Genomic DNA, 27,184 nt, shown 5'->3' on the forward strand with positions numbered 1-27,184 from the left:
AAAAACCACTAGACTCGAGTACAGTACAGAAGTCTACGTCCTACTTATCCTGTCTTCGTCTCTCTCCTCTCAAAGAGTGATGATAGAAAGCACCCAAACAAAACAAAAAGTGAAAAATTCTCCTTCTTCTTCTTCCTGGACTATTCCCCTTCCCCTCCCTCTCATCTTCTTCCTCAATATTCAGGGTTTTACTGAAGTCCCCCACTCTCTCTCCGGTAAGCTCCGATTCCCTTCCACCTCTTCTTCCATGGCGATTTCTTTTCATTTCTGCAGATTATATCTTTGGTCTCTTTTTTATCAGTTTATACTTGGAGCTTGGTTTTAGGCCGTGCTCTTCAGAGCAGCTTCGAATTAGTTTGGAATTATTTGGTTTGTGTTTCATAATTTCGATTACGATTGTGTTTTGGTTCTGGAAATGATGCTTGCTTTTGTGATTGGATTGGAGATTTTGGGGTTTCTAGGGTTTTGCTTCGCTTGTGCTGCTTTAGGAAGTTAGGAACTGGTTCTTAGAACTTTGAAGCTACTGTTCGTAAGAATTTGAATGTTTGATCTTAGCCTGGTTTAAAATTTGATTGGATGCTTAAGAATCGGGAAGAAGTCTGATTTTAGCTGTTCTGTCTTGGCTACTTTTAGTACAATCTGTGAAAAATCGTAAGGAGTTGTGTGCGTTTTGATTGGTATGCTCTGTAAATTGCATAATGTTTCCAAAAATAGAGATGAAATCAATTGAATTCCATGTCTGCCACACTAGATTTAGTCCTTTTTTTTTATTGTGGAATCATGACTACCAATGAAGTTGCCGGAGTTATATGTAAGGAATCGCGTTTAGGGTTCTCTTAGATTGTTCTGACTTACGTTGTATGGAATCGCGTTTAGGGTTCTGCAATCTATAAACAAAATGTGAACATTTATCTTAATGGGCATCCACTGCAGGATATGTAGCCTCAATGGGAGTTTGATGGTTTGCTAGCATAGTGTTTATACTTGCAGCGGAGGTGTAAAACTAGCATCTGTAGCTGTTGCTATTTACTAATCTCAGATGGATGACGGTGGCCATCGCGAAAATGGAAGGCACAAAGCAGATCAGTATAAAGCAGCTCAGGGTCAGGTATGTGGAAGCAATTTTCTGGATACAGCTACTTAAATTGAATATTATGTGAATTGGCAAGTCTAAACTATTGCATGAGGTATGCGTTGTGTACATATTCAATGCTTATCTGATGATATTTTGTCTCGTTTTTTTGTTTAGTGGTTGATGCACAATCAGCCATCAATGAAACAGATAATGGCTATAATGGGCGAAAGAGATGCAGCTATTCAAGAAAGAAATTTGGCTTTTTCTGAGAAAAAGGCTGCCCTGGCAGAGCGTGACATGGCATTCCTGCAACGAGACGCAGCAATTACAGAACGAAATAGTGCGATAATGGAACGAGACAGCGCCATTGCAACTCTTCAGTACCGGGATAACTCCTTAAACAGTGGCAATGTATCTTCATGCCCACCAGGTTGCCAAATTTCCCGCGGGGTCAAACATGTGCACCACACGCAGCAGCAGCAGCAGCATGTACATCATATGCCGCACATGAATGAACCTTCTTATGGTTCGAGGGATATGCACACAAGCGATTCCATCACAATGCCACCAGATGCTTCAGTGCCTACAAAGTCACGGCAGCCCAAACGACCAAGGGAGCCCAAGACGGTGGAACCAAATAAGAAACCTTCAAAATCTCCAAGGAAAGTGAAGAGGGAGAGCGAAGACTTAAATAAGATGACATTTGATAAATTACATGACTGGAAGGGTGGCCAGGATATGGGCAGTGGAGGTGACGATCTTAACAAGCAGGTGGTTGTGTCAAAGTCTGATTGGAAATGTCAGGACCTGGGGTTGAACCAGGTTGCGTATGATGAGTCAACCATGCCGGCACCCATGTGCTCGTGCACTGGTCTCCTCAGGCAATGCTACAAGTGGGGGAATGGGGGTTGGCAATCCTCATGTTGCACAACTACAATGTCGATGTACCCATTGCCGGCAGTGCCCAACAAAAGACATGCCCGTGTAGGTGGGAGGAAGATGAGTGGGAGCGCCTTCAACAAGCTACTTAGCCGCCTTGCAGCCGAAGGCCATGATCTGTCAAACCCAGTTGATCTCAAGGACCACTGGGCCAAGCATGGAACAAATCGCTACATCACGATCAAGTAGATAAAAATTGGGTAGAGCGCAGTCAGAGTCAGGTAGGAGAAGGGAACCTAGTGATCATGTATGAATTTTATTTTCAGCTCGATGGCGGGACGAAATAATGATCCAATAATAGACAGTTGGAAATAGTATGATTTGGGAATGTAGGCGTCTACTTGAGCAATGTGGCCTTTGAAGAAAGAGTAGGTTGATAATGCAGTAAGATTTTCTGGAAAGCGAAGGCCGGTCTGGTCACGCGAGGAAGAAGGAGGGCCATTTCGAACCAGTCTTGGCACCGAGGACTCCGATCATCCCCTGTAATAAACGGGTTTGTATTGTATTAATAAACCCTAATTGCCACATCTTATCTGTGTATCTGGCCATCGTTTGTTGATACATCTCAGTTGAATCATTTCGAGCTTTAATCTGTGCATGTCCTTCTCAGTTCAATCATTTCCACTTCCAACTTTTACGAGCTTGTAGCGATTTTGGCACTCTCAGTTTTGGAAAACTAAACCAATCGTTTAATAACATGTGTTTGCTATTGGTTTGGCGCAAATCAGTTCAAGCTTCTTGTCTTACCGATTATTTTTTCGTGTTATGAAATTATATTCTATGGTTAATTCGATATTACATTGGATTTCAGGTGTATGGCATGCACCGGAAAAATGAACCAGTATTATACGTGGATTAAAAAAATTTAACATTAACAATCAAGGATCCAACGGTGAAGAATCATGTACTCCTATAACTCATTGGGGTTCTTTCAATCGCAGCCGTCCAATTCTTCTCCAGCGAGAAATAAAAATCCTTGGGGTTCTTTCAATCCCAGCCGTCCATTGTTCTTCTCAAGAGAAAAATAGAAATTTTGGCTAAGCTGTGTCAGATAACATGTTTTCAGCATCCATACGTCAGACAGGGATAACTGTTAATATTGTGATCTCATCATCCACAGCAATTAAATCAAACAAAACCAAATTTTTTTTTAAAAATATACAGAGCCTTCAGACCGTCCTAGTTCATGATAATTTCTATCAACACATTACGCAAATTATAATCTGCGATTCTGTCGATATAACATAGTCATCACCGGCCAAACATTCGATCAACAAAACAACGTTAAAAAAAAAAAAAAAAAAAAAAACATGTTTCATACTTCTTAAAAACCTTTGAAAAATAGAAAAAATAAAGAAAAGGGACGAAGAAGAGATAAGAGGCATCAGATCTTCCTATTCAATTAAGAATGTATCAACATGCCCGAATCGAAATCCGAGCATTCAACCGTTGAAAAAGATTTCATCAACTGGCCTCGCGGATTTCTCCAACAAAAACAAATTGGAAAACAAACAGGAGAGAAAATATTTATGGAACATCGAACGCCGACAGTAAGTAAGCTCCGAAAAACATAGAAAAAATCGAAAGAGGGAAAGTTTAAGATTGAGGAAGAGGAAGAGAAGACGGCTAGGGTTTTACAGTTCGACTGAAAAGGCAGTGCGTCGACCCGTTTATAAAAGATTTCGGAAGGTGTTTTGGGTTTGGGGGGTTTTGATCGGACGGCTGCGATTTAAGGTGTTTTGAGTAGTGGGCTTTGTGATGTAATTAGATTGTTTTGAGGCCTAGGGGCTTGAGTGAACCCACCCTCCATATAATGATTAGGTATCAAGATAGCAATATCATTCAGTCAATAAGTGGGCCTAGAATACTACATCAGGCCCAAAAAGTGCAATGCTGTACACCACTTTTACTTCGTAATAATTCTCTCCAGCACATTTTTCTTCTCAGAAAAAGCTGTTAAATCTCAACCGTTTAGACGTGAGGAAAAAAATGTGCGCGTTAGCAAACCACTTTTTCTATCAACTTTATATTTCCAACGTATGCGAAGAAGAAAGTTCTCTTGTTGATACGTATTTTATCAAACTGTGTGTAAAATTGGCTTGATACAAGCTAGAGGACATAAAAAAAGAGTCACACGTTGTTTCAAATATAAGTGGTTCACACCTTAAGAGGGTTCATTGAGCCTGACATCACCTGGTATGTTGGACTCAGGTGGTTAAGTGAGAGAGGAGCTGTTGCGGTGGGTGTGCTATGAGAAATTGGGTTTGCGGGGATGAGGGAAGGGGTTTGCGGCTTGGGTTGGGAATTTGGAAAGAATAAGGTGAGCAACCAGCCCTCGGGGTTGTGACGGTGTTGGAGTTGATTTTGAGGTGGGGTTGAATTTGATAAGGAATTTGGATGGCTGGTGGTTCGAGGTTGGGAGTGGATGGAGAGGGGGTTAGAATCGGTTAGATAATCGAGATAGATAAATTGGAGGTTGGTGGTTTGTTGTTTCATTTATTTTAATTTTAATTTTTTTGTGTTGATATTCAACATTTACTTTTAGTCGAGCTATAATGTTAGTGAGTTAGATGTTATATTAGTCATTGACGGGATTTGAACCCTACGCCGTCATGTAAAGGTACAATATTTTTCCATCACTGTACTAAATGACCACTTGCTATAATATTTAACATTAACAGTAGGGAAGCTGAGATACAATAAAATTTAAGGGGTAATTAAGTAAAATGAATTTTTAAAGAGCAAATTGGCCGTGAATTACAAGATCAGGGAAATTTCGACAAGTAATCAATAAATTAATTAGTGGGGTCCATTGTGTGCCCACTGTGGTTTTGTTTGGTTATGACTCGTGAAGTCTAATTCATAAATAAAACAAAAATCTTTGTTGATATCCTTAATTAAAGGAGAAGAAGCCGGTGAGGCAGATAAAAAGAAGATTAAAAAAAAAACAAAAAAAAAAAAAAGCGCGTCTGGTGAAGATTGTCTGAACTCTTCCTACTATGCTGCTTCCTTGCTGTCGGTGGCAACATTGTATTTTAGTCAACACTAACATTTTTTAGCTGATCGAAACTCTTTGAAATCACCGCCTTTAACATTTGATCATCCATTCTGCACTTGTACTGAGAGCCAAATCTGGCCAGCAGCCGCTGCTAGGGTTTTATGATCAGGTACTGTGCAACCATAATCTTGTTTGATCCCATTTTTTCAGATTCTCTTTGGGGTTTGATTTGATTTGCGATCTGGGTTTTTGGGTTTAGAGAATTTTTGTTTTTTATTCAGATTTGATAAAAAAAGTAGGAAACTTGGATGGTTTTTCGTTTGATGATTCGAGGTTTTTAGAGCTTTTTAGCTGAGATTTAATGGAGGGCAGTGATGAAACTGGTAGTGCCAAGCAACAGCGGCCTAATCCAACATTTGGGTCGTCGTCTTTCCTGATTCCTAAGCCAAACAGCAATTTAGATATTCCCAATTTCAACCCCTCCCAAATGGGTTTCCGTATGAGTCCTGAGAGCAGTAAGAGACCTGGGATTCCTCCTTCGCACCCTAATAATCACAATTCGATGCCTTTTTCGAGGCCTCAATCGGGTTCTTGGCAGCTGGGTCAACAGAATTTCAGCTCAGGGTCATCCCACACTAGGTCTATGTCTCAACCTCCCTTTTTCTCGCTTGATTCTTTGCCCCCATTGAGCCCTTTGACGTACCGCGAGCCCTCCGCTCCTTCTCTGTCTGACCAGAATTCTGTTGATGTTTCTATGGGGGAGAGTGTTGTTAACTCTCATGGGCCTACGCTTCGTTCACCGGTTAATGAAAGCACTGCATATCGGGCTGGAGACGGCCTTCCTCCTCGCAGAGGGCACCGGCGCTCTAACAGTGATGTTCCATTAGGATTCTCAGCTATCAATCAACCTTCGCCGCAATTGATCCCTGTTAGGCGCCGAACAAGTTTTGATGGATCGGCTTCTGCAAAGCCAATTCAGTTGATGAAACAGGGATCAAATGGGAATGCTGAGGGAGTGGACGACAGGAAATCAGGGGGAGAGGTTGTGGATGACTTGTTTAATGCATACATGAATTTGGAAAACATTGACCAAATGAACTTGTCGGGTAATGAGGACAAGGATATCGATAGCAGAGCCAGTGCCTCGAAGACAAATGGGGGTGAGAGTAGCGATAATGAAGTGGAAAGTGGTCTAAATGGGAATCGTAACGGCGCAGGCGTGCAGAGGCCAGGTTCTGGTTTTCCAAATGAGAGAAGAGAAGGACTCAAGAGGACCGCTAGCGGAGATGTTGTATCTAGTGCTCGGCATTGCAGGAGTATTTCAATGGATAGTTACATGGAAAATCTGAATTTTGATGATGAACCACTGAAACCGCTAGGCCAACAATCACCCAGCACTTCACTTGATGGGAACTCAGCCAAGTTCAGCATGGAGTTTGGAAGTGGTGAGTTCAATGCAATTGAGCTGAAAAAGATAATGGAAAGTGAGAAACTTGCTGAGATAGCGCTATCAGACCCCAAACGTGCAAAGAGGTATTATGCATTTGGCTTCTCTCTTGTATCTGTTTGTACTGGATGTCTTGTTTGGTGAATTTGCTCATGTTTTATGAATTTATCCAGGATTTTGGCTAACCGTCAGTCAGCTGCTCGTTCCAAGGAGAGGAAGATGCGATATATAGTAGAATTGGAACACAAGGTGCAAACTCTGCAGACAGAGGCAACCACTTTGTCTGCCCAATTCACATCATTGCAGGTAGGGGTTTTTTTGGTTGTTCTGATTCTAAAGTTTACCTCTTACCATTTTGAAACTAACCTTCATGGTATGGTGGTCACTGACTCTGCATTATCTGTACTTGTGTCCAGAGAGACTCTGTGAGTCTTACAAGCGAGAACAATGAGTTGAAATTTCGGCTTCAATCTTTGGAACAACAAGCCAAACTCAAAGATGGTATTGTGCTATTTCTTCACCTCTTTATATATCTACTGAAAATCACAGTTATCATACGTGCCATATAAACTGTATGATTTTTAGTGAAACCTCGTCTACCGAAACAAATGTTTAAAGTTCCAGATGCATACATAATTATGCTATTAAGCTTCACCTCTAGGTCAATTTGATTAAAAACTCTTGTTCTTGTTACACATAATTTTAACGGTTTAACCTTTTCCAGTTATAAGCATTATTTTCTCATGTCTTTGTTAGTCCACGGTCCACTTCCTTGACTATGGATTTTCATTTCATTTCTACCAATTACTGAAAACCTTGTAACCAGTAACTTTTCAGTTGGTTTCAGCAATCAAGTAAAAGGATAACAGTAAGATCGGGATATTCTTTGTATTCGTAGATAAAAATGCAGAACTCGCGTAACCAACTTAAATATTAACTGAAATAGATATCATTTTAAAACAGAATGCAGGATATGTATTCACACAACCCTTTTGACCTAAAGTCGATATCTTGATAGAAAGACCAAATAATGCAGTGAAATTGAAATCAGCCCTGGCCCCTGGCCCCTGGATGGGAAAGGGATTGAGCTCGATTGATCCTTGTCCACTCCCCTTTCCTGTTTCAAAAAGTTCGGTGGGTGGTAGTGAGATTTTAGCTTCATGATTTTCCATTAGTTGAATTGCCTACCGCAGAGCTTGATTAACACTCGAACCCTTTGTGTCAATATTTATATGAATATCAGGTGATGAATGTCGCCGCACAAGTCGGAAAACGTTTATAAATGCAACTTTTGAACTATTAAATACCCTTGTGTGACCACATACCATCGTATTTAGCTTACGATCAATTCCTGCTGATGTAGATGTGATATGGACTAATAATATAATCTTCCTTTTATTTGTGTCTTTGATGCTGCAGCGTTAAATGAGGCCTTAACCGGAGAAGTCCAGCGACTAAAGCTTGCCGCTGCAGAGCTCAGCGGAGAAGGCCACCTCTCAAACCAAACTCAACAGAACACGCAACCGCAGCAGTTCATGCAGCCTCAGCAAAACCGACAACCTTCGCATCGCCAGAACTGCAATGCTCCTGCCAAGCCCGAGTTGAACCAATAGGTTTGCCAACACAAACGTTGGCTTGTGTTGGTCGCTTTGGTGCCGAAATTTATTTTAAAATATGATGTCATATATTAAATCCATATGTAAGTGTCTAAATTAAATCGACGCATATATTATTATGAAGTTTATGCAACTGTTTGGACCCAAATTTACACCATCGGCCTGTGCAATCAAGGCCGTTGAATGACCATAACTTCACACCGTCATATGAAGAAATTAAGATAATTTTATTGTTAAGAGATAATATTATGATTTTTAATCATAATGATTTTTTTTTAATAGTGAATTATCTTGGTTTTTCTCTTGTACCAGATAAACGTGATGCAAATAATATCTCTAACCTACAATTCAAATTAATTGGAGACATTCGACATACGGCAGTGCATCTACTACTGGATTAATTTCATGCAATTAATCTATGCATGGGATAAAGATGAAATTGAAATGGTGATGTGGTCAGAATGGCTTTTGGGATTAGCCAAAGACCTACAGGCTTGCTATGCACGTGGATTATCACTAACAATGGAGGATGAGGTGGTGGTTTTTAATTTTGCATGCAGCAAGTAAAGAGTTCTATTAGGATTCTATCTTTGGCTAACATGTAGAGGTGATGATATTGACTATCTATGGTTCCGTGCAATTTAGAAATTCTATCATGATGCATGTGACGACTCCCAGTTGGGCGATGAGTGATGAGGGACAATTATCCTAATGCAATTGCGCGTATAGGATAATCAGCAAGATTAAGTGATGATTATTCTACCTGGAGTAATATTCCAAGAATCGTGTGATGCGGCTACAACTTGAGGGTGAGGCAGTTCGTTCTTATAAATGCAAAGTCGCAGACAACATTTAAAGCTCTCCAATTCAACACCCAATTGCCCTGCACAAACCTCTCAAACATCTTGAGAATTTTTATTTTCTTTTTCCGCCAACATACCTTCAGTTTGGATAAACAGCACTGTGAAGGCAACCGGCAAACATTTTCAGTTTGGATAAACAGCACTGCATCGAGGTCGACTGGTTATCTATCCAAGTCTCGGTCGAGAAGGGTTGTTGAATCCTTATTGGCAGAGGTCATCTTATTAGCCTTATAGGGGAAGTAAGGTGTTACGAGTTACGACATTCGGCACATTGTACGCCGAGTGATTTTATGATTGGATACTCACAAATGAGTTTCAGAGTTCGACATTCTGACGGCCGAACCACATTTACCATCAAGACATACATCACCTTTGAGTATTTGTGTCCATATAGTCTGGTGTCAATTCGACGTGCTTATACCGCCACGAATATAATCACTGTGGCCGAATCTGGTTGACGATTCATGAACTTCGCAGAATTAGCAGCCTTGTCTTCAGGCTCGAGAATCCAAAGGTCGAGATTTGTTCCTTCTTTGGCCGCAGTCGCAAGATCAAGAAGTCAGCAACACGCTCAACGCAACATCAACAAATTGTACTCCTCGACTAGGCTCGGCCGACGAGTTGGCACGCCCCGCATCAACCGAATGACGTAGTTAGCTTATTAGTTATTCGGGCTGCGTGCCACTTAGGCTTTGTAATTTTTAGAATCAACAACAACTTAAATCATTTTTTTGATTCGTTGGATGCTGGTTACTGTATTTAAAATTTTCCTCAGAACATATTCTACCCGAAATGAGCGAGCATACGAGTCGCAACGACATGAACTGTCGTTGCGACGGAATTCGAACAACATCTCCTTAATATTAGCTTCTACTAAGTGCAAGAAGTGCAAAATGATATCTTCCGTTGCGTTCTAGCGACTCAACCTCCACAATCTCCAGTAAAGAAAGATCCAATACTGTATTGAGAACAAGTAGATTATGTCCTAATCTCCGTTAATCTTTCTAAATTATTATTCTTTTGGTAATCAATCAACTTACGGTAACCTTATCTTTTAATGATAATTTCCATGAATTGTTACAAAATTTATGATAGATTCATTTCCGGATTTTTTATTTTATATGCAAATTTATTTGAACGTGATCTACTCGAATTTTTCCCCATACATGCTCGATTATAATATTTTTTAATAAACGATAAGATTATCTTTATAAAAGTATTTATATTATTATTTACTTTTATAAAAGTATTTAAATTATTATTTATTTGTCTAGACGATAAATTTCGTTTGATTAGATGTTAGATTAACTAATGACATGATTTAAATTCACGTTGACATGTAAAAGCTCAATACCTTTACACGTGGCAAAAGATCACTTGTCAAAAGTATTTAAATTATAAAAATGTTGATTTGGATTTGAATAAAATGTCGATTTGAATTTGAATGTAGAAATAAAAAAAATCACAACGCTTCAATTAATTTAACTAAATTCAACTATGTCGAATTATAAATTGTCAAAAGGGTCCATTAGAGCAACTCCAGCGTTGGAGCCCTCCCCCTGGCAATACACTATTCAATCCACCTAATGAACAGTAACTACCCTTAATGAATAGTAAGTAGCCCTGGCAATAGAATTTGCATCTCCACCGTTACACTTCAATAGCCCTGGCAATAGGCAATAAAATATTAGTACTTTTTTTTTTATAAAATAATACAAAATAATTTTAATTGTAATATTGGATAAGATTTTTAATCGTTCTCGTTGCGCCACGTGTCATTATCCGAAGTATTATTAAATAATACAATTATTGGTGATGGATTTCTGATAAGATTATTAACCAATCACGTCGCGCCACGTGTCATAATCGGTTCACAATCTTTGAGGATAGATTTCCATCAGATTTTTAACGAATGACGGCATGCCACGTGTCATAATCTGTTCACAATCTTTGAGGATAGATTTCCATCAGATTTGTAACGAATGACGGCATGCCACGTGGCTTTCTCTGACTTCCAAAAAAATTTAGAATTTGGAAACTTCCCTTCTAAAGACATGTTCATAATCTCACGATCTTGTTGAGCCCGTCTTTCTTCTCTAACATGTTCCCTTTCTTGCCTAAGTAGCTATCTTTCTCTCTCATTAGCATAAAATTCTCTCTCAACAGCTGCTTGTTTTGATGCCTCTCTAGCCTTATCAGCCTCATCTTTCGCCAGGTCCCTCGCCAAAGTCAATTCACCTTGGCGAGTAAGTTCTTCCATGAACTTTGCATAATCGTTCTTCGAAGCACTCCCTTTTCTCTTTGAAGCCTTCTTACCTTCAGGCCTAATTGGAAAACGGGTCGAACCCGACGCGCGTTCAGGGAGGGGCGTTTCGGGCACTTCTTCTGCATCATCTTCATGAACATGATCGGGTGTAGAGTGTAGAGGGGTGCTGTTCATGTGCACTTCTGGACCGACTGGCACAACTCTAAATTTAGGACAATCTTTGACAATATTCCAACATTCCCACCGGTTGAATGATTTATTTTTGCTTTTGGTTTTGGCAGCGTACCAAGCTTGTGCTTGAAGTTCCTACACAATAAAAATAAGTAACAAATAAATAATTATAATGAAAATAAGTAACTAGCAAATATATACATATATATATAAGTAACAAATATAATAAAAATAAGTAAGAAGGCTTCAAGTTTAGTAAATAATAAAAATAAGTAACAAATAAATAATTATAATGAAAATAAGTAACTAGCAAATATATACATATATATATATATAAGTAACAAATATAATGAAAATAAGTAAGAAGGCTTCAAGTTTAGTAAATAATGAAAATAAGTAACTAGCAAATATATATATATATATATATATATATATATATATATATGTCATGTTAATCATAACATGGGGCTAGAGTTCCAAGTTTAGTAAATAAATAATACAAATAAATAAATAATACAAACAACATAATTATAATGTAACAAATAAGTAACAATAAATAATAAATTTTGTACGTAACAAATAAATAATACAAACAAATAATTATAATGTAAGTATGTAACAAATAAATAATACAAACAAATAATTATAATGTAAATTTGGGTATCAAATAAATAATATATTGTTACCTGATCTGAGTAATTTTCCCCACTTCGAATATTACTACTAGCTTGTGCCAAAGCGTCTCTCCACGTACTAAATGATTGGCTAAGTAATTTCCAACGACTGGACATCGATTCTTTGGTTCTTTTCCCACCAATTTTCTCAAGAAAATTGGTATGAATAAGACTCCACATTTCTCGCAACTGCATCTCATTACTCGTAAGCGAACTATGAGTAACTTCAACCCAGCTAGTACACAACGCAACATCTTCAATAAGCGACCAATTCGTACCTGCACCAGTGGTCATTTTGTTGAAAAAAAATGGATTCAAACTTTGAGACAACGAAAGGAATGTGATTGAAAGTAGTTGAGAAAATATGAAATTGTTGTGTAAGGTAGATGATAATGAGAAGGTATTTATAGAAAAGTAAAAACAATTTTTTTTACAATTTTTTTCAGATTTTTCAGATATTTTTTTGAATTTTTTACAATTTTTTTTAAATTTTTATTCAATTAATTAATCTCTGCCGTTAGATATAAAAAAATTTGAATTCCAACACTCCAGATTGTGCCACGTGTCACAACGGTAACTTTTCAGATTTTTAAAACTATTTTTTCATTTATTTTTTAATTTATAAAGCATTTTAATATCCACCGTTGATCTCAGATCAAACGGTGGATATTAAATCTGATTTTTTTTTTTTTTTTTACCGTTGAGATCTAACGGTCCACATTAAGTGACCGTTAGGATCTAACGCACCGTGGGAAGCCACGTGGCTTCCCAACGGTAACTGACACTTGCTTTTTTTAATTTTTTTTGTGTCGGCGACGCGCCCCCACGCGCGGGTGGGGTGCACGCGCCTGACACAAAAAAAATTAAATAATGGGCTGACGCCACCCTGGCGTCAGCATTGCGTCAGCCCCACCTCGGGCTCAAGGCCTGGCAATCCCTCACGGGCCTGGCCCTCGGGCCTCCCCCTGCCTTCGGCCTCCCCCACGCTGGAGCATCACCACCGGCCCTCGGGCCATGCTTTTGGAGCCTTTCCCCTGAGCAAAACCCCACGCTGGGGATGCTCTTATGGTTTTCTTTGCTTATGACTTGTGATTCATTCATTATATATTTTGCGGTCAGTTTTTGTTAGATACTATTTATATTTAATTTTAAATAAAAATATTTGTAATGATTTCTAACTGCACGATATACAATAAATAGATATAATTGAAAGATTCTCAAAATTTTGGCAAAAAATGATCCGGAGGATCTCATTCGTTTCTTACCTTCATTGATTTGATTAGTAAAATATAAAACTGTTTGTTAATATCCGTAATTAATATAAAATACAGACACACTTGTCCCCTCGATACAAGGAGAAGAAGAAGCCGGTGATAAAGGCCGGGAAAAAAAAATATCAAAATATATATACAGAAAGGAAAACGCGTCCTTGGGAGAAAATTGTCTGAAGTTCATCGTGGCAACATTGTATTCGTAGTCAACAAATACAATTTTATATGATCAAAACGCCGTGAAATCACCGCCTTTTGACATTTTTGATTATTTCTTCTCTTGCCATTCTGCAGTTCTACTGAGCACCAAAGCAGGCCGGTCAGCTCCATATATAATGAGGTACTCTGCAGCCATAATCTTTGACTAATCCCATTTTTTGATTCTCTCTCTAGGGTTTAATTTCGTCTCTTCGATTTGGGTTTAGAGATTTTTGATAAAAAGTAGAAAACTTGGATGGTTTTTTTGGGACGAATCGAGGATTTTAGAGTTTTTTAGCTGAGCTTAAATGGAGGGCAGTGATGACACTGGTAGTGGTAGTGCCAAGCAGCAGCGGCCTAATCCAACTTTTGGGTCGTCGTCTTTCTCGGTTCCTAAGCCAAACAGCAATTTAGATATTCCCAATTTCAGCCCTTCTTCTCAGATGGGTCTCCCCATGCGTCAATCTTCCCCTAGTTTGAGTCCTGAGAACAGTAAGAGGCCTGGGATTCCTCCTTCGCACCCGAATAACCACAATTCGATGCCTTTTTCGAATGTCATGAGGCCTCAATCGCGTTCTTGGCAGTTGGGAACACAGAGTCTGAGCCCAGGGTCATCCCACTCTAGGTCTTTGTCTCAGCCTCCGTTTTTCTCGCTTGATTCCCTGCCCCCATTGAGCCCTTTGACTTACCGCGACCCCTCCGGTCCTTCTCTGTCTGACCCGAATTCAGTTGAGGTTTCCATGGAGGAGACTGTTGTTAATTCTCAGGGACCTTCACTTCGTTCCCCGGTTTCTGATAGCAGTGCATTTTGGGCTGGAGATGGCCTTCCCCCTCGCAGAGGGCACCGGCGCTCTAACAGTGATGTTCCGTTAGGATTCTCAGCTATCATTCAATCTTCGCCTCAGTTGATTCCCATTGGGCGGCGAACAAGTTTGGATGGATCGGCTTCTGGGAGAGACAATTCAGGGATTGGAAAGCCAAATCAGCTGATGAAACAGGGATCAAATGGGAATGCAGAGGGAATGGATGAGAGGAAATCAGGGGGAGAGATTACGGATGATTTATTTAATGCATACATGAATTTGGAGAACATTGACAAAATGAACTCGTCCGGTAATGAGGATAAGGATTTGGATAGCAGAGCCAGTGGCTCGAAGACAAACGGTTGCGAGAGTAGTGATAATGAAGTGGAAAGTGGTCTAAAGGGGAATGGCAACGGCAGGCAGAGGCCAGGTTCTGGTTTTCCGAGTGAGAGGAGGGAAGGGCTCAAGAGGACTGCTAGCGGCGATGTTGTATCTAATGTCCGACACTGTAGGAGCATTTCAATGGATAGTTATATGGAAAGTCTGAATTTCGATGATGAACCATTGAAACCCCTGCCGCTAGGCCAACAATCACCCAGCACTTCGCTTGATGGTAACTCAGCCAAGATCAGCATGGAGTTTGGAAGTGGTGAGTTCAATGCAATTGAGTTGAAAAAGATAATGGAAAGTGAGAAACTTGCTGAGATAGCACTATCAGACCCCAAACGTGCAAAGAGGTATTATGCATTTAACTTCTGCTTGTATCTGTTTGTTTGTACTGGTTGTCTTGTTTAGTGAATTTGCTCATGTTTTTCTGTTTTTTTTAATTCATCCAGGATTTTGGCTAACCGTCAGTCAGCTGCTCGTTCCAAGGAGAGGAAGATGCGATACATTCAAGAATTGGAACACAAGGTGCAAACCCTGCAGACGGAGGCAACCACTTTGTCTGCCCAGTTTACAAAGTTGCAGGTATGCAATTCCATTTGAGGTTTTCTGATTCCAAAGTTACTTAACCTTCATCAAATGATCACTGACTGTATGGTATCTGCTTGTGTCCAGAGAGATTCTGTGGGTCTTACAAGTGAGAACAATGAGTTGAAATTTCGGCTGCAAGCTCTGGAACAACAGGCCCAACTGAAAGATGGTATTGTGCTTTTTTATTCAGCTCTTTACATGTATATTGAACATCGCAGTTATCATATGTGCCATATAAACTATATGATTTTTAGTGAAAACTCGTCAACCAAAACAAATGTTTAAAGTTCAGGATTTATGTATTTCTAATTTGCTTGCACATAAAGTTAGATTTGGCTAAAGACAGTTTCCTCTATTTCCCCCAAGGTTAAATGATTGATATTTGAAAACTAATATAATAGTTATACCTAATAATATGTGGATTTGAGTAACAACTCTTCTTGTTGTTGTGTTATTACATGTAAGTTTGGTGGTGTAACCTTATCTAGCTATAAGTTTTCTTTGCTCTTGTCTTTGGTAATCCACCTCCTTGACTTTGGATTTTCATTTCACTTCTACCAATTCCTCAAAACCTTGGAACCGGTAACTTTAGTTTCGACAATCCCAACTGTGCTGTGGTATCTCGATGGGAAATAGAAAAAAGTGTTGTTGTATCTGTCTGTTTGTGATTCATCCAAAAATCACTACGTCCAAACATACATGTGATTGGACGTAGTGATTTTTGGATGAATGGAAGCAAGGTATGATTTTAGGCCTCCAACGTTTGTAATTATAAATCATTCATATCCACCTTCAATGATTTTATGTATTTACACAGCCATGTAGGCCTAAAGTCAATCTTTTGATTGGAAGAGAGAGATTGCAGAGAAATTGAACTCAGCGCTGGACCCTGGCTGAGGTGGTTGAAGGGATTGAGCTTGATTGACTCTTGTCCCCTCTCCTCCCCCGTCTCAAAAACTAGATTTTAGCTCGATGGGTTTTCGGTCCATGATTTTCCCTAGTTAAATTGCCAAACTGTGTAGGCTGATTAACACTCGGTCCATCTGTGTCAATATTTATACAAATATCAGCTGATGAATGTCCTAGCACACATGGGAAATGGACTCCTTTTATATTAGTTTACGACCAATTCCTGCTGATGAAGGTGGGATCTGGACTAATTGTGTCTTCCTTTAATTTGTGTCTATGATGTTGCAGCTTTAAATGAAGCCTTGACTGGAGAAGTGCAGCGACTAAAGCTTGCCGCTGGAGAGCTCGGTGGAGGAGAAGGCCACCTTTCAAACCACCTGGCGCAGCAATTATCTATTAACCAGCAAATGCTTCAACTGCAGCATCTCAACCTCTATCAAATGCAACAGCAGCCACAGCACCAAGCTCAACAGAACACGCAACCGCAGCAGTTCATGCAGCAGCCTCAGCAAAATCGACCTTCGCATCACCAGAACGGCAACGCTACCGCTAAGCCGGAGTTGAGCCAATAGGTTGGCCAACACAAACGTTGGCTTGTGTTGGTCCCTTTGGTGCCAAAATTTGTTTTGAAAATATGATGTCATATATTAAATCCTTTATGTAACTGTCTAATTTACATTGAGATAAATATTATTATGGAATTTATGTAACCTAATTCATTTTTTGGTTCATTGGATATTTGGTGACTATCGAAAATTTTCCTAGTGAAAGAATACTGCTTTGAGATTTGCTTGCTATATTTTTCTTTTCTTTTCTTTTTCCTTTTGAATTGTTCGTAAATTCCACAACCACCCACTGTACTTTAATATTATGTCCAAAAAACCATCTGTACTCTTAAGAAATTAAATATCCCCACGAGAAACAGACCGAAAGAAAAAGTTGCAACAAGGGTTGATATCATAAACTAATCACGAGATATGTTTGATATGTTTTCGTGTTGGTGTCAAAATAACATTTTAGTTGTATTTCGATTATATGAGAATAGAACGCATAACAACACGTAATAAGTTAAAATACCTTCACATCAACGTTAATACATAAAATGACGTTTCTGTTTTAGATAAGTTTTGAAGTTAAGATTTTAAAAAGCGAGAAGCAGCAGCAGCAAAACAAAATGCTATTGTTATTATCTACACGGCGGGTTTTTCCTTTAAAATTTATTAATTTTCTTTTTTTTCACTTTTTCCCTTTTAAATTAATTAAGTCCCTGTTCTCGTAAACCCAACCAAATCCCTCCTTTTAATACCTTCCTTTCCCACTTGAATTAGGGTTTCATTTCTCATCCATTTTCTTCCTCCTCCGTTGGTCCGGACCCCCAAAACCCTGTGCCGCTTCCGATCTCTTCAAACTAGCCGTTACATCCATTTCCCGCCATCTCACCTCCATCACAGCCGTTCGTTTATCCCCTTTGAAAACTAGCCGTTAATCCACCGCCTCTATAGCCTCTCCGTTTGTTTCCTGATTAAAGCTAGGCGGTCGGCTTTGCCGGAGTTTGTCCTGCAATGTCTGCGGTCGAGGTGGATAAGAAGGTGGGGGATGGGGAGAATAAGCAGGTGGAGAAATCGGGAGAGCTTTTGTTCTGCGGAGGTACGTCTTGGGACGCCATTGGTCGCCGCAAAGGCGCCATTGAAGGTAACTTGATCTCCCCCACGCGCCTCCGCCCTCTCGTCGATATCGACATCCGATTCGTCGCCTCGGGTTGCTGTGAGTTTCGCTCTTACTGTTTGTTTCACAATTTCTTTTCTGTATTTATTAATTGAATTTAATTAATTGTTTGTGTTGGTGTTGGGTTTAGCTTCGTGTCATTGTGTGGCATTGGATGTGGAAGGGCGGTGTTATACTTGGGGACGCAATGAGGTGTGTTCAAACTTTAGTTTCGGATTCTTTGTTGATGCATATGGGGACTCTTAATTATATTTTATGCATAAATTTACGATTCGCAGAAGGGGCAGCTGGGCCATGGTGATACAATTCAGCGCGATAGGCCAACTGTAGTGTCGGAACTTTCAAAGTATGTTTGCGTGTGTAATGTTGGACACATTTGTTTTCTCGATGAAAATCACCTGAAAGATTAGTCATTTTTATACAATTGGAACTTTGAATCTTTGATGCTTGCTGACCCTTTTGAATTGCTTAGTGGGTCTTATTTGGAGAACTCTTCAATTTTTTAAAATTCTGTGTTGTAGGTACAGAGTTGTTAGAGCTTCATCCGGGAAGAATCACACTGTAGTCCTTACTGAGGATGGACATTCTTTCGCCTTTGGCTGGAATAAGCATGGGCAGCTGGGTTCTGGTTCAGCAAAAAATGGTAGGTTCTACTCTGTCAAGTTAGTTAGATGAAATTTTCGGAGCTTGCTATGAGAATCTGATGACAAGTCATTGTATGGATGACCTAATTGAATCATGCTTAAGTTTTTGTGGTGATCTGCTATCTAGGGCCCATTTCAAATGTTTCTATTCCGTGTTGTCTTGGTTGCATACTTGCTAACAGCCTTTCTGGTTACACACTTGCGTTGTCCTCTGTAGAAGTTGAGGCTTCCCCTGTTCGCTGTCAAGTGTCTGAGGTTAAAAATGTTGCTTGTGGGGGTGACTTCACTGTGTGGTTATCTAGTGTTGAAGGAGCTTCTATACTGTAGGGTCTGCATATACTTGAGTTTTTTTTTTTTCTCTTTTCAGCCAGCTGCTTGTTTGGCTTGGTTCTCAATTTGTTATGGTTACTGCTTGAATTACAAAATGTTTCTTTTTTATCAGAACTGCCGGCCTTCCACAGTACGGGCAACTTGGGCATGGTACAGATAATGAGGTATTTTTTAGGGAAGATAGTATAGGTGTTTTCTATACATTTGTATACACCTTAATCTTTGGATGATGAGAAAAATGCTGGATGTGCTTGCAGTATAATACTAAGGACAGCTCAGTGAAGCTTGCTTATGAAGCCCAACCACGCCCTAAAGCAATAGCCTCTCTAGCTGGGGAAATTATTGTGAAAGTTGCATGTGGAACAAATCATACAGGTTATTGCCATGCCTGCTCTCTCTCCCTCTGTGATTGTATATGTGTCTAATTCCGCTGCAATATATGTCATTATCATTTCCTTAATTAGTTTCTTTGTTTTGAGAATGCAGTGGCAGTGGATGCAAATGGCTATGTTTATACGTAAGTTTTTTATATGGCATTACCCTTGTCTTGCTTCCTAACTTTTTGATTGGCATGTTTGTCTAACTTGCAATCATATATGGTTACAGGTGGGGCTATGGTGGTTATGGAAGGTTGGTACTCACTATTCCATTAGCATTTTGGATTTTTAACTTTTTTAGGGAACTTTAACGAAAAGCTCCTGGTACTGTTCAATTTAATGAAAAACCACATTTTTACACTAAAAAAATCAATCATGGTACTATTCACTCTACCCTTTATTTTGTCCTTAGCGTTAAAACTCAAAGTTTTCAAGCCCTTTTCATTATTTTTCCTCTTTTTTTAAAGTGGATGACTTTGCTTATGGATATTTCCTGTTTTCATCAGCTTCTTTGTTGTCATTTTTGCTTTGCATATAACTCCTGGAGTGCTGTTTATAGGCTTGGACATAGGGAGCAGAAGGATGAATGGGCTCCTCGTCGTGTTGATGTCTTCCAAAGGAATAATATTCTGCCTCCTAATGCAATTATTTCAGCTGGTTCTGTAAACTCTGCATGTACTGCAGGTACCCAATTAATACGTTTCCAGGCTCCTTTCCTCACTTGTTCTTGTTTGCTTTCAGACGAGGCCTTCTGTGTAGTGTCTTTATTTATTTTTCTTCTTTCTGTATAGGGACTTTCTTGGTGCTATATCACATCATAATTAATGGATGACCTTTTTTCTCTCGTTCTTATATTTACTTTGCATAGTTATATTTTGGAAGGTCATTGCATAAATTGATGATTGATGATTGATCTTTGTAACTGGAATCACGTTAACATTATATTCCAGAATAATCCCTCACTTTTACAGTCTGAGATGTTCATCGTGATCATATTTTTCTCTTTTCTTTTGGTTTTCCAGGTGGAGGGCAATTGTATATGTGGGGTAAAATTAAGAATACAGGTGACGACTGGATGTATCCTAAACCACTTATGGACTTAAGGTTCAGCTCTCATCCTTGATTATCTTGAATTTGTCTGTGCACTTTAGAAGTTTTGACTCTTCTAGAGCTAAAGCTTGCCATTTATCACTACATATATTTTTGTCTTTTGCTTGTCATTGTTTTGCAGAAATGAGCAGGGGAACTATTTTGAATTAGATTAGAAGTTGTTTCTTATCTTGTGATAATGTGTTTTATGAGGACTCATCAAAATAGCTTAGGATTTTCGGTTCTGTTTTTAACCTAGGATGTGGCATAAATTCTTAGAAAATTTTCTTATCTTCATTGATAGTGGCTGGAATTTGCGTTGCATGGATTCAGGCAATATGCACCATTTCGTTGGTGCTGATTCCTCCTGCATAAGCTGGGGTCATGCTCAAAATGGAGAGCTGGGATATGGCCCTAATGGACAGAAGTATGTGATATCTCGTGTTATTATACCTTTCTTTCTTTTGACGTCTTTTTCCTCCTCCTTGATTTTTGGCTTTATGTTTTGGCTCTTTAGGTCTTCTGCAGTTCCCAAAAAGGTGGATATCCTTGAGGGTATGCATGTTATGAGGTGATTATTTGTTTTTGTATTATCTTGTCTACATTCCTTGCGTACCATAAGATTCAATTGTACATTCCAGCCTTAACGATGGAGGATTGTGCTCTGTAGTGTTGCATGTGGACTTGGCCATTCCATGGTTATTGTTGATAGAACAACTGTTGGTGACCGACTTGATCAGGTAATTCCATATCTCTGCTAAAATCCAGTTGTTTAAGTTCCGTTGTTTAACGCATGGCTGCTCTAACTTGAAAAATACTTTGTTTTTGCAGCTTGAGGTGTATGATGGCAAAGCTTCTGTTGAAGGTATGCTGATTTTAATGGTTGCAGATGGGAAATCGTTCATTCATCCTTTAGCCAGTTGGCTTTTGGAAAGTTGGTCCAAACTAAGCGAAGCTGTAAAGTTAAACCTGGTTTGTCGATTCTTTCCACTTTTGTTGCAGGGAGTGAGGAACCTGTGAGTGCCGCTCCAGCTTCTAAGCAAACTCCTAAAAGAGGTGCTTCAAAAGCATCCGAAAATTCCAAGAGGAAGAAGTCAAAAGAACCTTCTGATTCGGAAGATGAAGAAGACAGTGATGAGCCTGATGACGACAGTGATGGAAGTGATGATGAGGACAATGGTGAGCAAGAACCTAAAAGGCGACGAGGTGGGAAGACTTCTGGTAGAGGTAGAGGCAATGAAGCCAAAAAGGCGGCACCAGCTGAGGTAAAGCGTGGACGGGGTCGCCCTCCTTCCGCAAATAAAAGCCCAAGTCCTGCACCAGCAAAAACTGGAACTGGTAAGAGAGGAAGGCCTCGCAAGTCGTAAGTTGTGCGCTTTCCCTATGGACCGAGTCCCTATCCGAAATTTTGCTCTCTCAATGTAGAGAAGTGTACTTAATTACTCCGCGGCGCTTAATTTGCGCCTCATTTCAAGTTGTTTCATTGTACTGTTTTTATTTTCATCTTCATCGTTTTCCCGCACTACAAATATGATGTGCTTATCTGATGAAAACAAACACTGGATTGAACACTGTTTTTTAACATCCGATTGAAATGAAAGAATGCGAGTGATAAATTGTACCAAAGTTTTATTTTGGTGGACATTCTCTATTCCTTTTTATATATTTATTTGTTATTATTATTAATGGGGAAAATTGTAGTGGGGCCCAATTGAATGTATCTGTCCGTAATGAAATCAAGGTTTTGAAGACTTAGTATGCGTCGGTGTGTAGTATATATAGCACTGTACACTGAAATTTTAGGGCGTTGGATTCTTTATTGTATATCGGAGCATGGTAAAATTATCGGATTGAGACGTCTGGCTAGGATTATCTGTGGGAAGAGGGGACCAATAAGGCACTCATTTTTGCTTGTAAAGTCGAGGAACGGAAAGCTGCGAGCAAGCATCAATTGCTTTCAAACGTGTTGCTGCATACTAAATACAAAGCTTGTGGGTATGGGATTAAAGCTGGACGAGGCTAACAGGTCCCATCTTTCCTAATCGTTGATACTTTATGTCCATAAATCAGCAAACATCTGATAAATATTGAGACCCCAAACTCCCATGAGATGTTGAATTTCCTTGAATGGTTTCATGTGTTCTATTAGGCAGTCACCCACGCGCAACTCTCAATCATTCATGAAGTGTTAGGTGTTGCCTACTCAAGTGTGGGCGCATGTGAATCGCACAACACACGGAGGAAAATTTATCTCAATTAAAAGAAGTTTTGTAACCGAGATAGAATCTCAGTAGCGCCACCATCCAATGAATGTTTGTCACTTGTTTTAAAATTGAATAATAATTCAATACTAAGACATGCACTATACGGTCCTTAACATACGGAGATTAGGGGCACTATGGGGATTTGCTACCATTAGGATTATGTAGTGAGTACAACACAAATTTATCCTTAGATGAAAATAAACGTTTATGAAACAAGAACATTAAAATAGCGCATGTCAATATAAAAAACATAAAATTCGTAGCGTTGTGATATTGGTTTAGAATTATACAATCGCGTCCCAAATAATTTAGGCAAGTGCCCCCTACCTGCCCAAATAGAGGCAGCCTGGCCAAAGAATAAGTATGCCGAAGAAAAGAGATCACGCTCATGGCATTGACAGTCGGACCACTAGGACCTCCGATAGTAATACTATAATTGCAATAATGGCCTCGGAGAAAGTATTTTTATCACTCACGTCCTCGTCGACCATGTGACAAGTGGGCTCCACCTGGCCTTATTTTCCAAATTGGAGGACCGGCGTGGTGGACGGTCGTATATGCCGTTGTACCTAAATCAAAATTGTTACAAAGAAAGCTGCTTGCTGAAATAATTCCCCACCTAAAGATTTAAGTCCAAGACCTACTTTTAATCGTAATCTTAGGTGTAAAACGTCGCTGTGCAATCAACAATATCCATTTTTAATGGGGTTGGTGCCATTTTATGTCCATCTCCATGGTTAAAATGGAGAAATGGGAAGGAGACCACACAACTATTAGTAAAATTTTATCCACAATAATTATTCAATCATGGCCACTTAGCCGGGAGTAAGATTAAGCGGGATTACTTTTTCTACAATAGGCGTGTGCAAAGCGCCTACTTTTTCTCGGTAGGGAAGATGGCCGTACCTTCTCTTGTAGGAAAAATGATATTAGAACATGCCAAAACATGTGAGTAGTTTGTTTTTTAATGCTATGTTCAAATGTGAGCATCGAGTTCAAAACTAATTAGTCGATATTATTCAAATTGACTAGTAGATGACTTTTTAGTTATAGTATAGGAACATTTTACTCTAGAGTTTTAATTTGGTAAAGAACTTATGTCACGATCAATCATACAATTATATGTACCTTCTCTTGTAGGAAAAATGATATTAGAACATGCCAAAACATGTGAGTAGTTTGTTTTTTAATGCTATGTTCAAATGTGAGCATCGAGTTCAAAACTAATTAGTCGATATTATTCAAATTGACTAGTAGATGACTTTTTAGTTATAGTATAGGAACATTTTACTCTAGAGTTTTAATTTGGTAAAGAACTTATGTCACGATCAATCATACAATTATATGAACAAATTAAAACATTTAGCAACATGTAATGAACTTGAAATACCGATAAAAATAACATCTCGATTGCAAGTAAGTTCCCTAGCAACATTGGAGGCCAGATTTCAAATGTACGGCGGGAAGTCGTTTTGGGATGGAGCAGAGCAGGTGCAACGGCCACCATGAAAATCATATGGCAAAGACCTTTCAGTGTAGTAAAGTAATTGGTGGTGGGGCCCGCACCTGACAGATTCATGGCAACCCATTTGCAGCTCAGCCCAAACATGGCGACATATGCCTTCAGCAAGCTATATCAAATTATCAATGGTGTACGATCTCAGATTCCCATGCGATCATACGTGTCGTGCACCCAGTAAACCACGTGGCACGTTAGGACAAAAGAGATGTCAGTAGTTCGTTGATCACTGGCTACTGGAAAACAATGGGTCAACATTATCTGTCAAAGGAAGCAATGTAACTTGGTAACCTCCGTCTACGCCTCACCTTAGAGCATCTTTACCTTATTTTTTAGAATAATAATACATTTTATATTAAGATCATCTCTAACCGAAGGAGGATCAAAGAGTTCTCTTTAACCCTATAGTCCTGTAAGAAATTATATTTTAATAAACAGTACTATGCGATATTTTATACCATTTCTAATTGAGGGGGTCAATGGGCCATAGGCCAAACATAGCCTTTTGATAAAAAAACCATCTCCAACCGAGAGGGCCAAAGGAAATAGGTCAAACATAATTTATTATTTTAATTAAATTAATATGGTTAATTAAATTAAATTACCATATTAAAATAAAATTTTTGAACATATTAATTTTTTGGATATGATTTCAAGCAACATATGTCGTTAACGTGTGTAACTCTCCAAAATTCTTATCTTTATGTTATCTCAATAATTTTTCGGATAGGATTTCGAGTAACACATGTTGTTAAAGTAAGTAACCCTCCAAATTTCTAATCTTTATGTAATCTTAATAATTTTTCGGATAGGGTTTCAAGTGCCACATGTCGAGATGTAATTGATTGTGCAAATTTTAGATAGGATATCTACGTGACACTTCTTATTTTCAGCTTTCAATGTTGTAGGAATGGTGTAGGTATTTATAGGAAAAAAAATTAGATTTTTTTTTTTAAATTCTTCCGAAAAAAAAAATTTCAAATTCCAACGGTAATCTGATGGCAGCATGACGTTAGATAGCTGGCGTCATGTTGATTTGACATTCAAATGGGCTGAGTTGGAGGGCTGACAAAATGTTAAGCTTGACATTTTAGAGCTAGAAGGCTGGCAAAATGTCAAGCTTGACATTCTAGCGTTGGACGGTTGGGTTGGAGGGTTGACTGGAAATGGTCAACCCGCTTGCTCGATTTGGGGTTTGGGCCCGGTGGGCCCACAAGCCCTTTGGCCTAGCCTTGGTTGGAGACGATTTTCGTGTCATTCCGAACTATTTTTAGCCTTATGACCCTTTGACTAGGTCGGTTGGAGGCGGCCTAAAGAGAGGAGGAGCTCAATTAAGCCATACAACGGACAACCTAATTTGGTATCGAATTTGTTATCCACGAGATTCAAACTTAAGGCCTTTCATTTACAAATGAAGAAAAATATCACCAAACCGTAATACTGAGTATTGGAGAACAATAGGTCAACATTATATGTCAAAGGAAGCAATGTTACTTGGCAACCTCCGTCGCCCCCTCACCTTAGAGCATCTTCCCCTTGTATACAAGAAAAACTTTGAAAAAGGATACACCGACTACGTTATTTATACAATTTGTACCGTAAAAATAACGTTTTTGTGCTGATGTGGTTCAGTAAATTGGATTTGCCTAAATAATTGACTATTCTCTTAAAAATGTTTTAGTAACAAAATATATTAGTATTTTTCTTATCACGGCATACAAATCACACACATACTCACTACTGATTGAAATCTGCCTCTTATTAGGATACCACCGTTGTCATTTACATAAATATTATTCTCCTCCATCATCTCGTCGTTGTAAATCCTCTCACATGAAAGCCACGGTTGGGCCCCACTCTCCTCACAGCACACCCTTGTCCTTATTCTCGTGATAAGCTGATTTTTGTCGGGGGAGAGCCATATGTTTTACTGTTAGGTTTGAATTGTCTAATGACCACTTTGCCTAATCAATCTTATCTATAATCCGTTGGTTAATCATATCGCTGTATCACCTGCTTTGACGTACCAATGTTTTGGTTTATGATTAATCAAGTTGAAAACACCAATGATAAGCCTACAAATGGAAGCAATTACCCAAAGACGGTGGGTGGGTTCAACAAACTTACATCGATCAAATTCAGTGCAATTGGAAAAAAAATAAAAATAAAGGATAACAGTTAAATTTTGGAAAAAATTATGCGATGTGATTCAGTTTTATGAATTTAAGCAAGCGTTTCAACTGTATCATAAACATAAACATTCTAAGGCGTAGCATGACTTTGCCCTCTGACAAATTTTTCTAAACATTAACTCGAGATTCATTTCGTAAATTTAGGAATATGACATACTACATTTCTGATTATAAAATTATGTAAAAATATCTTATAATTTTGATTTCACGCAATATTCTTACGCTAAATATTACACTACAATAATGTTTGAAGTTTGAATCTAAAACACAATAAATTACAAATATTTTTAGTTTTGTTTTATATACTTAATCACCCATCATAATCATAGTTAGAACTTAGATATTGATTGTAATTGAAAAAAGCAATAATTAGGGGGGTGGGCCAAGAAACTCCACTTTGGAGTTTGGAGTGTCATCTCACAAAAAACATGGGTGGGGATAAACCAATAGACCGTCATTAGCACAAAAATAAATGCTATTAATCTAATCTAACGGTAACTTACCGCTAATCCAATTTCCCCCGGTAAACGCAATTTCTCGAGACGCTCGTGAGCCATGACCAACGGCTGGTGGACTGGATAAGATATTCTCAATTTACAGTTTTTTTAAGGGTTAATTGCAGATTTGCCTCATAAATCTTGAGGATATTTTCACTTTGGTCCCGTAACTTATGTTTTCTGTTTCATACTTCAATAATAATAAGGAATCGAATTCAACGTCCAAGTAAGTCAAATTTGAGACATTGCTTTTACAATGCAGGAAAAAAAATTATTTGGCAAGTCGAAAACATGTTTAATAAGGGTAGAAAACATATTTTTATTTCAAGTTAAAATTGACAT

General features: G+C 38.8%; 4 protein-coding genes and 3 non-coding genes across 10 annotated transcripts; 4 read left to right on the plus strand and 3 right to left on the minus strand.

The window, feature by feature from the left end:
• The first annotated feature begins 10 nt into the window (after window positions 1–10).
• LOC137748224 (protein BASIC PENTACYSTEINE6) lies at window positions 11–2,604 on the plus strand. Of its 3 annotated transcripts, none has more exons than XM_068488339.2 (3): window positions 11–215; window positions 934–1,108; window positions 1,250–2,604. In XM_068488339.2, the coding sequence occupies exons 2-3, from the start codon at window positions 1,040–1,042 to the stop codon at window positions 2,201–2,203; spliced, it is 1,023 nt and encodes a 340-aa protein (XP_068344440.1). In that variant the 5' UTR covers window positions 11–215; window positions 934–1,039; the 3' UTR covers window positions 2,204–2,604. The 3 variants fall into 3 exon arrangements, with proteins under 3 accessions (XP_068344440.1, XP_088542301.1, XP_088542300.1); XM_088686175.1 differs by having other exon boundaries at window positions 73–215; window positions 976–1,108; XM_088686174.1 differs by having other exon boundaries at window positions 78–215; window positions 302–1,108.
• A 450-nt stretch (window positions 2,605–3,054) lies between these two features.
• On the minus strand, window positions 3,055–3,136 carry LOC137720331 (small nucleolar RNA R38). Its single transcript, XR_011066496.1, has one exon. It is a non-coding gene; the product is annotated as a small nucleolar RNA R38 (small nucleolar RNA).
• Window positions 3,137–3,179: 43 nt separating this feature from the next.
• On the minus strand, window positions 3,180–3,273 carry LOC137720410 (small nucleolar RNA snoR20a). The gene has a single exon (XR_011066512.1). It is a non-coding gene; the product is annotated as a small nucleolar RNA snoR20a (small nucleolar RNA).
• A 122-nt stretch (window positions 3,274–3,395) lies between these two features.
• LOC137720397 (small nucleolar RNA snoR64a) lies at window positions 3,396–3,474 on the minus strand. The gene has a single exon (XR_011066510.1). It is a non-coding gene; the product is annotated as a small nucleolar RNA snoR64a (small nucleolar RNA).
• Window positions 3,475–4,909: 1,435 nt separating this feature from the next.
• Window positions 4,910–8,232, plus strand: LOC137730840 (bZIP transcription factor 29). Its single transcript, XM_088685895.1, has 5 exons — window positions 4,910–5,181; window positions 5,294–6,545; window positions 6,633–6,765; window positions 6,876–6,960; window positions 7,879–8,232. Exons 2-5 carry the CDS (start codon window positions 5,374–5,376, stop codon window positions 8,070–8,072), a joined length of 1,584 nt encoding a protein of 527 aa, XP_088542021.1. The 5' UTR covers window positions 4,910–5,181; window positions 5,294–5,373; the 3' UTR covers window positions 8,073–8,232.
• Window positions 8,233–13,367: 5,135 nt separating this feature from the next.
• LOC137730834 (bZIP transcription factor 29) lies at window positions 13,368–17,002 on the plus strand. The gene is made up of 4 exons (XM_068469821.2): window positions 13,368–15,058; window positions 15,158–15,290; window positions 15,381–15,465; window positions 16,494–17,002. The coding sequence occupies exons 1-4, from the start codon at window positions 13,827–13,829 to the stop codon at window positions 16,775–16,777; spliced, it is 1,734 nt and encodes a 577-aa protein (XP_068325922.1). The 5' UTR covers window positions 13,368–13,826; the 3' UTR covers window positions 16,778–17,002.
• A 379-nt stretch (window positions 17,003–17,381) lies between these two features.
• On the plus strand, window positions 17,382–21,996 carry LOC137737181 (uncharacterized). 2 transcript variants are annotated; one of them, XM_068476586.2, is made up of 16 exons: window positions 17,382–17,969; window positions 18,061–18,122; window positions 18,209–18,276; window positions 18,452–18,573; window positions 18,792–18,897; window positions 19,017–19,068; window positions 19,162–19,279; window positions 19,391–19,421; window positions 19,511–19,534; window positions 19,841–19,965; window positions 20,304–20,385; window positions 20,675–20,797; window positions 20,888–20,941; window positions 21,041–21,110; window positions 21,202–21,235; window positions 21,373–21,996. In XM_068476586.2, the coding sequence occupies exons 1-16, from the start codon at window positions 17,768–17,770 to the stop codon at window positions 21,735–21,737; spliced, it is 1,638 nt and encodes a 545-aa protein (XP_068332687.1). In that variant the 5' UTR covers window positions 17,382–17,767; the 3' UTR covers window positions 21,738–21,996. The 2 variants fall into 2 exon arrangements, with proteins under 2 accessions (XP_068332687.1, XP_068332695.1); XM_068476594.2 differs by having other exon boundaries at window positions 17,532–17,969; window positions 18,458–18,573.
• Window positions 21,997–27,184: the final 5,188 nt, after the last annotated feature.

This window comes from Pyrus communis, chromosome 15, assembly GCF_041283825.1.
Source record: "Pyrus communis isolate YQ-2024b chromosome 15, ASM4128382v1, whole genome shotgun sequence".
Taxonomy (NCBI): Eukaryota; Viridiplantae; Streptophyta; class Magnoliopsida; order Rosales; family Rosaceae; genus Pyrus; species Pyrus communis.

Bases quoted from the DNA above. Each gene is read 5' to 3' on its own strand.
- LOC137737181 (XM_068476586.2), top strand. From the start codon at position 17,768: ATGTCTGCGGTCGAGGTGGATAAGAAGGTGGGGGATGGGGAGAATAAG. The intron at 17,970-18,060 runs GTGAGTTTCGCT...TGTTGGGTTTAG, and splicing joins ATTCGTCGCCTCGGGTTGCT to CTTCGTGTCATTGTGTGGCA. The intron at 21,236-21,372 runs GTATGCTGATTT...CTTTTGTTGCAG, and splicing joins TGGCAAAGCTTCTGTTGAAG to GGAGTGAGGAACCTGTGAGT.
- LOC137730840 (XM_088685895.1), top strand. From the start codon at position 5,374: ATGGAGGGCAGTGATGAAACTGGTAGTGCCAAGCAACAGCGGCCTAAT. The intron at 6,546-6,632 runs GTATTATGCATT...GAATTTATCCAG, and splicing joins GACCCCAAACGTGCAAAGAG to GATTTTGGCTAACCGTCAGT. The intron at 6,961-7,878 runs GTATTGTGCTAT...TTGATGCTGCAG, and splicing joins ACAAGCCAAACTCAAAGATG to CGTTAAATGAGGCCTTAACC.
- LOC137748224 (XM_068488339.2), top strand. From the start codon at position 1,040: ATGGATGACGGTGGCCATCGCGAAAATGGAAGGCACAAAGCAGATCAG. The intron at 1,109-1,249 runs GTATGTGGAAGC...TTTTTTGTTTAG, and splicing joins ATAAAGCAGCTCAGGGTCAG to TGGTTGATGCACAATCAGCC.
- LOC137730834 (XM_068469821.2), top strand. From the start codon at position 13,827: ATGGAGGGCAGTGATGACACTGGTAGTGGTAGTGCCAAGCAGCAGCGG. The intron at 15,059-15,157 runs GTATTATGCATT...TAATTCATCCAG, and splicing joins GACCCCAAACGTGCAAAGAG to GATTTTGGCTAACCGTCAGT. The intron at 15,466-16,493 runs GTATTGTGCTTT...ATGATGTTGCAG, and splicing joins ACAGGCCCAACTGAAAGATG to CTTTAAATGAAGCCTTGACT.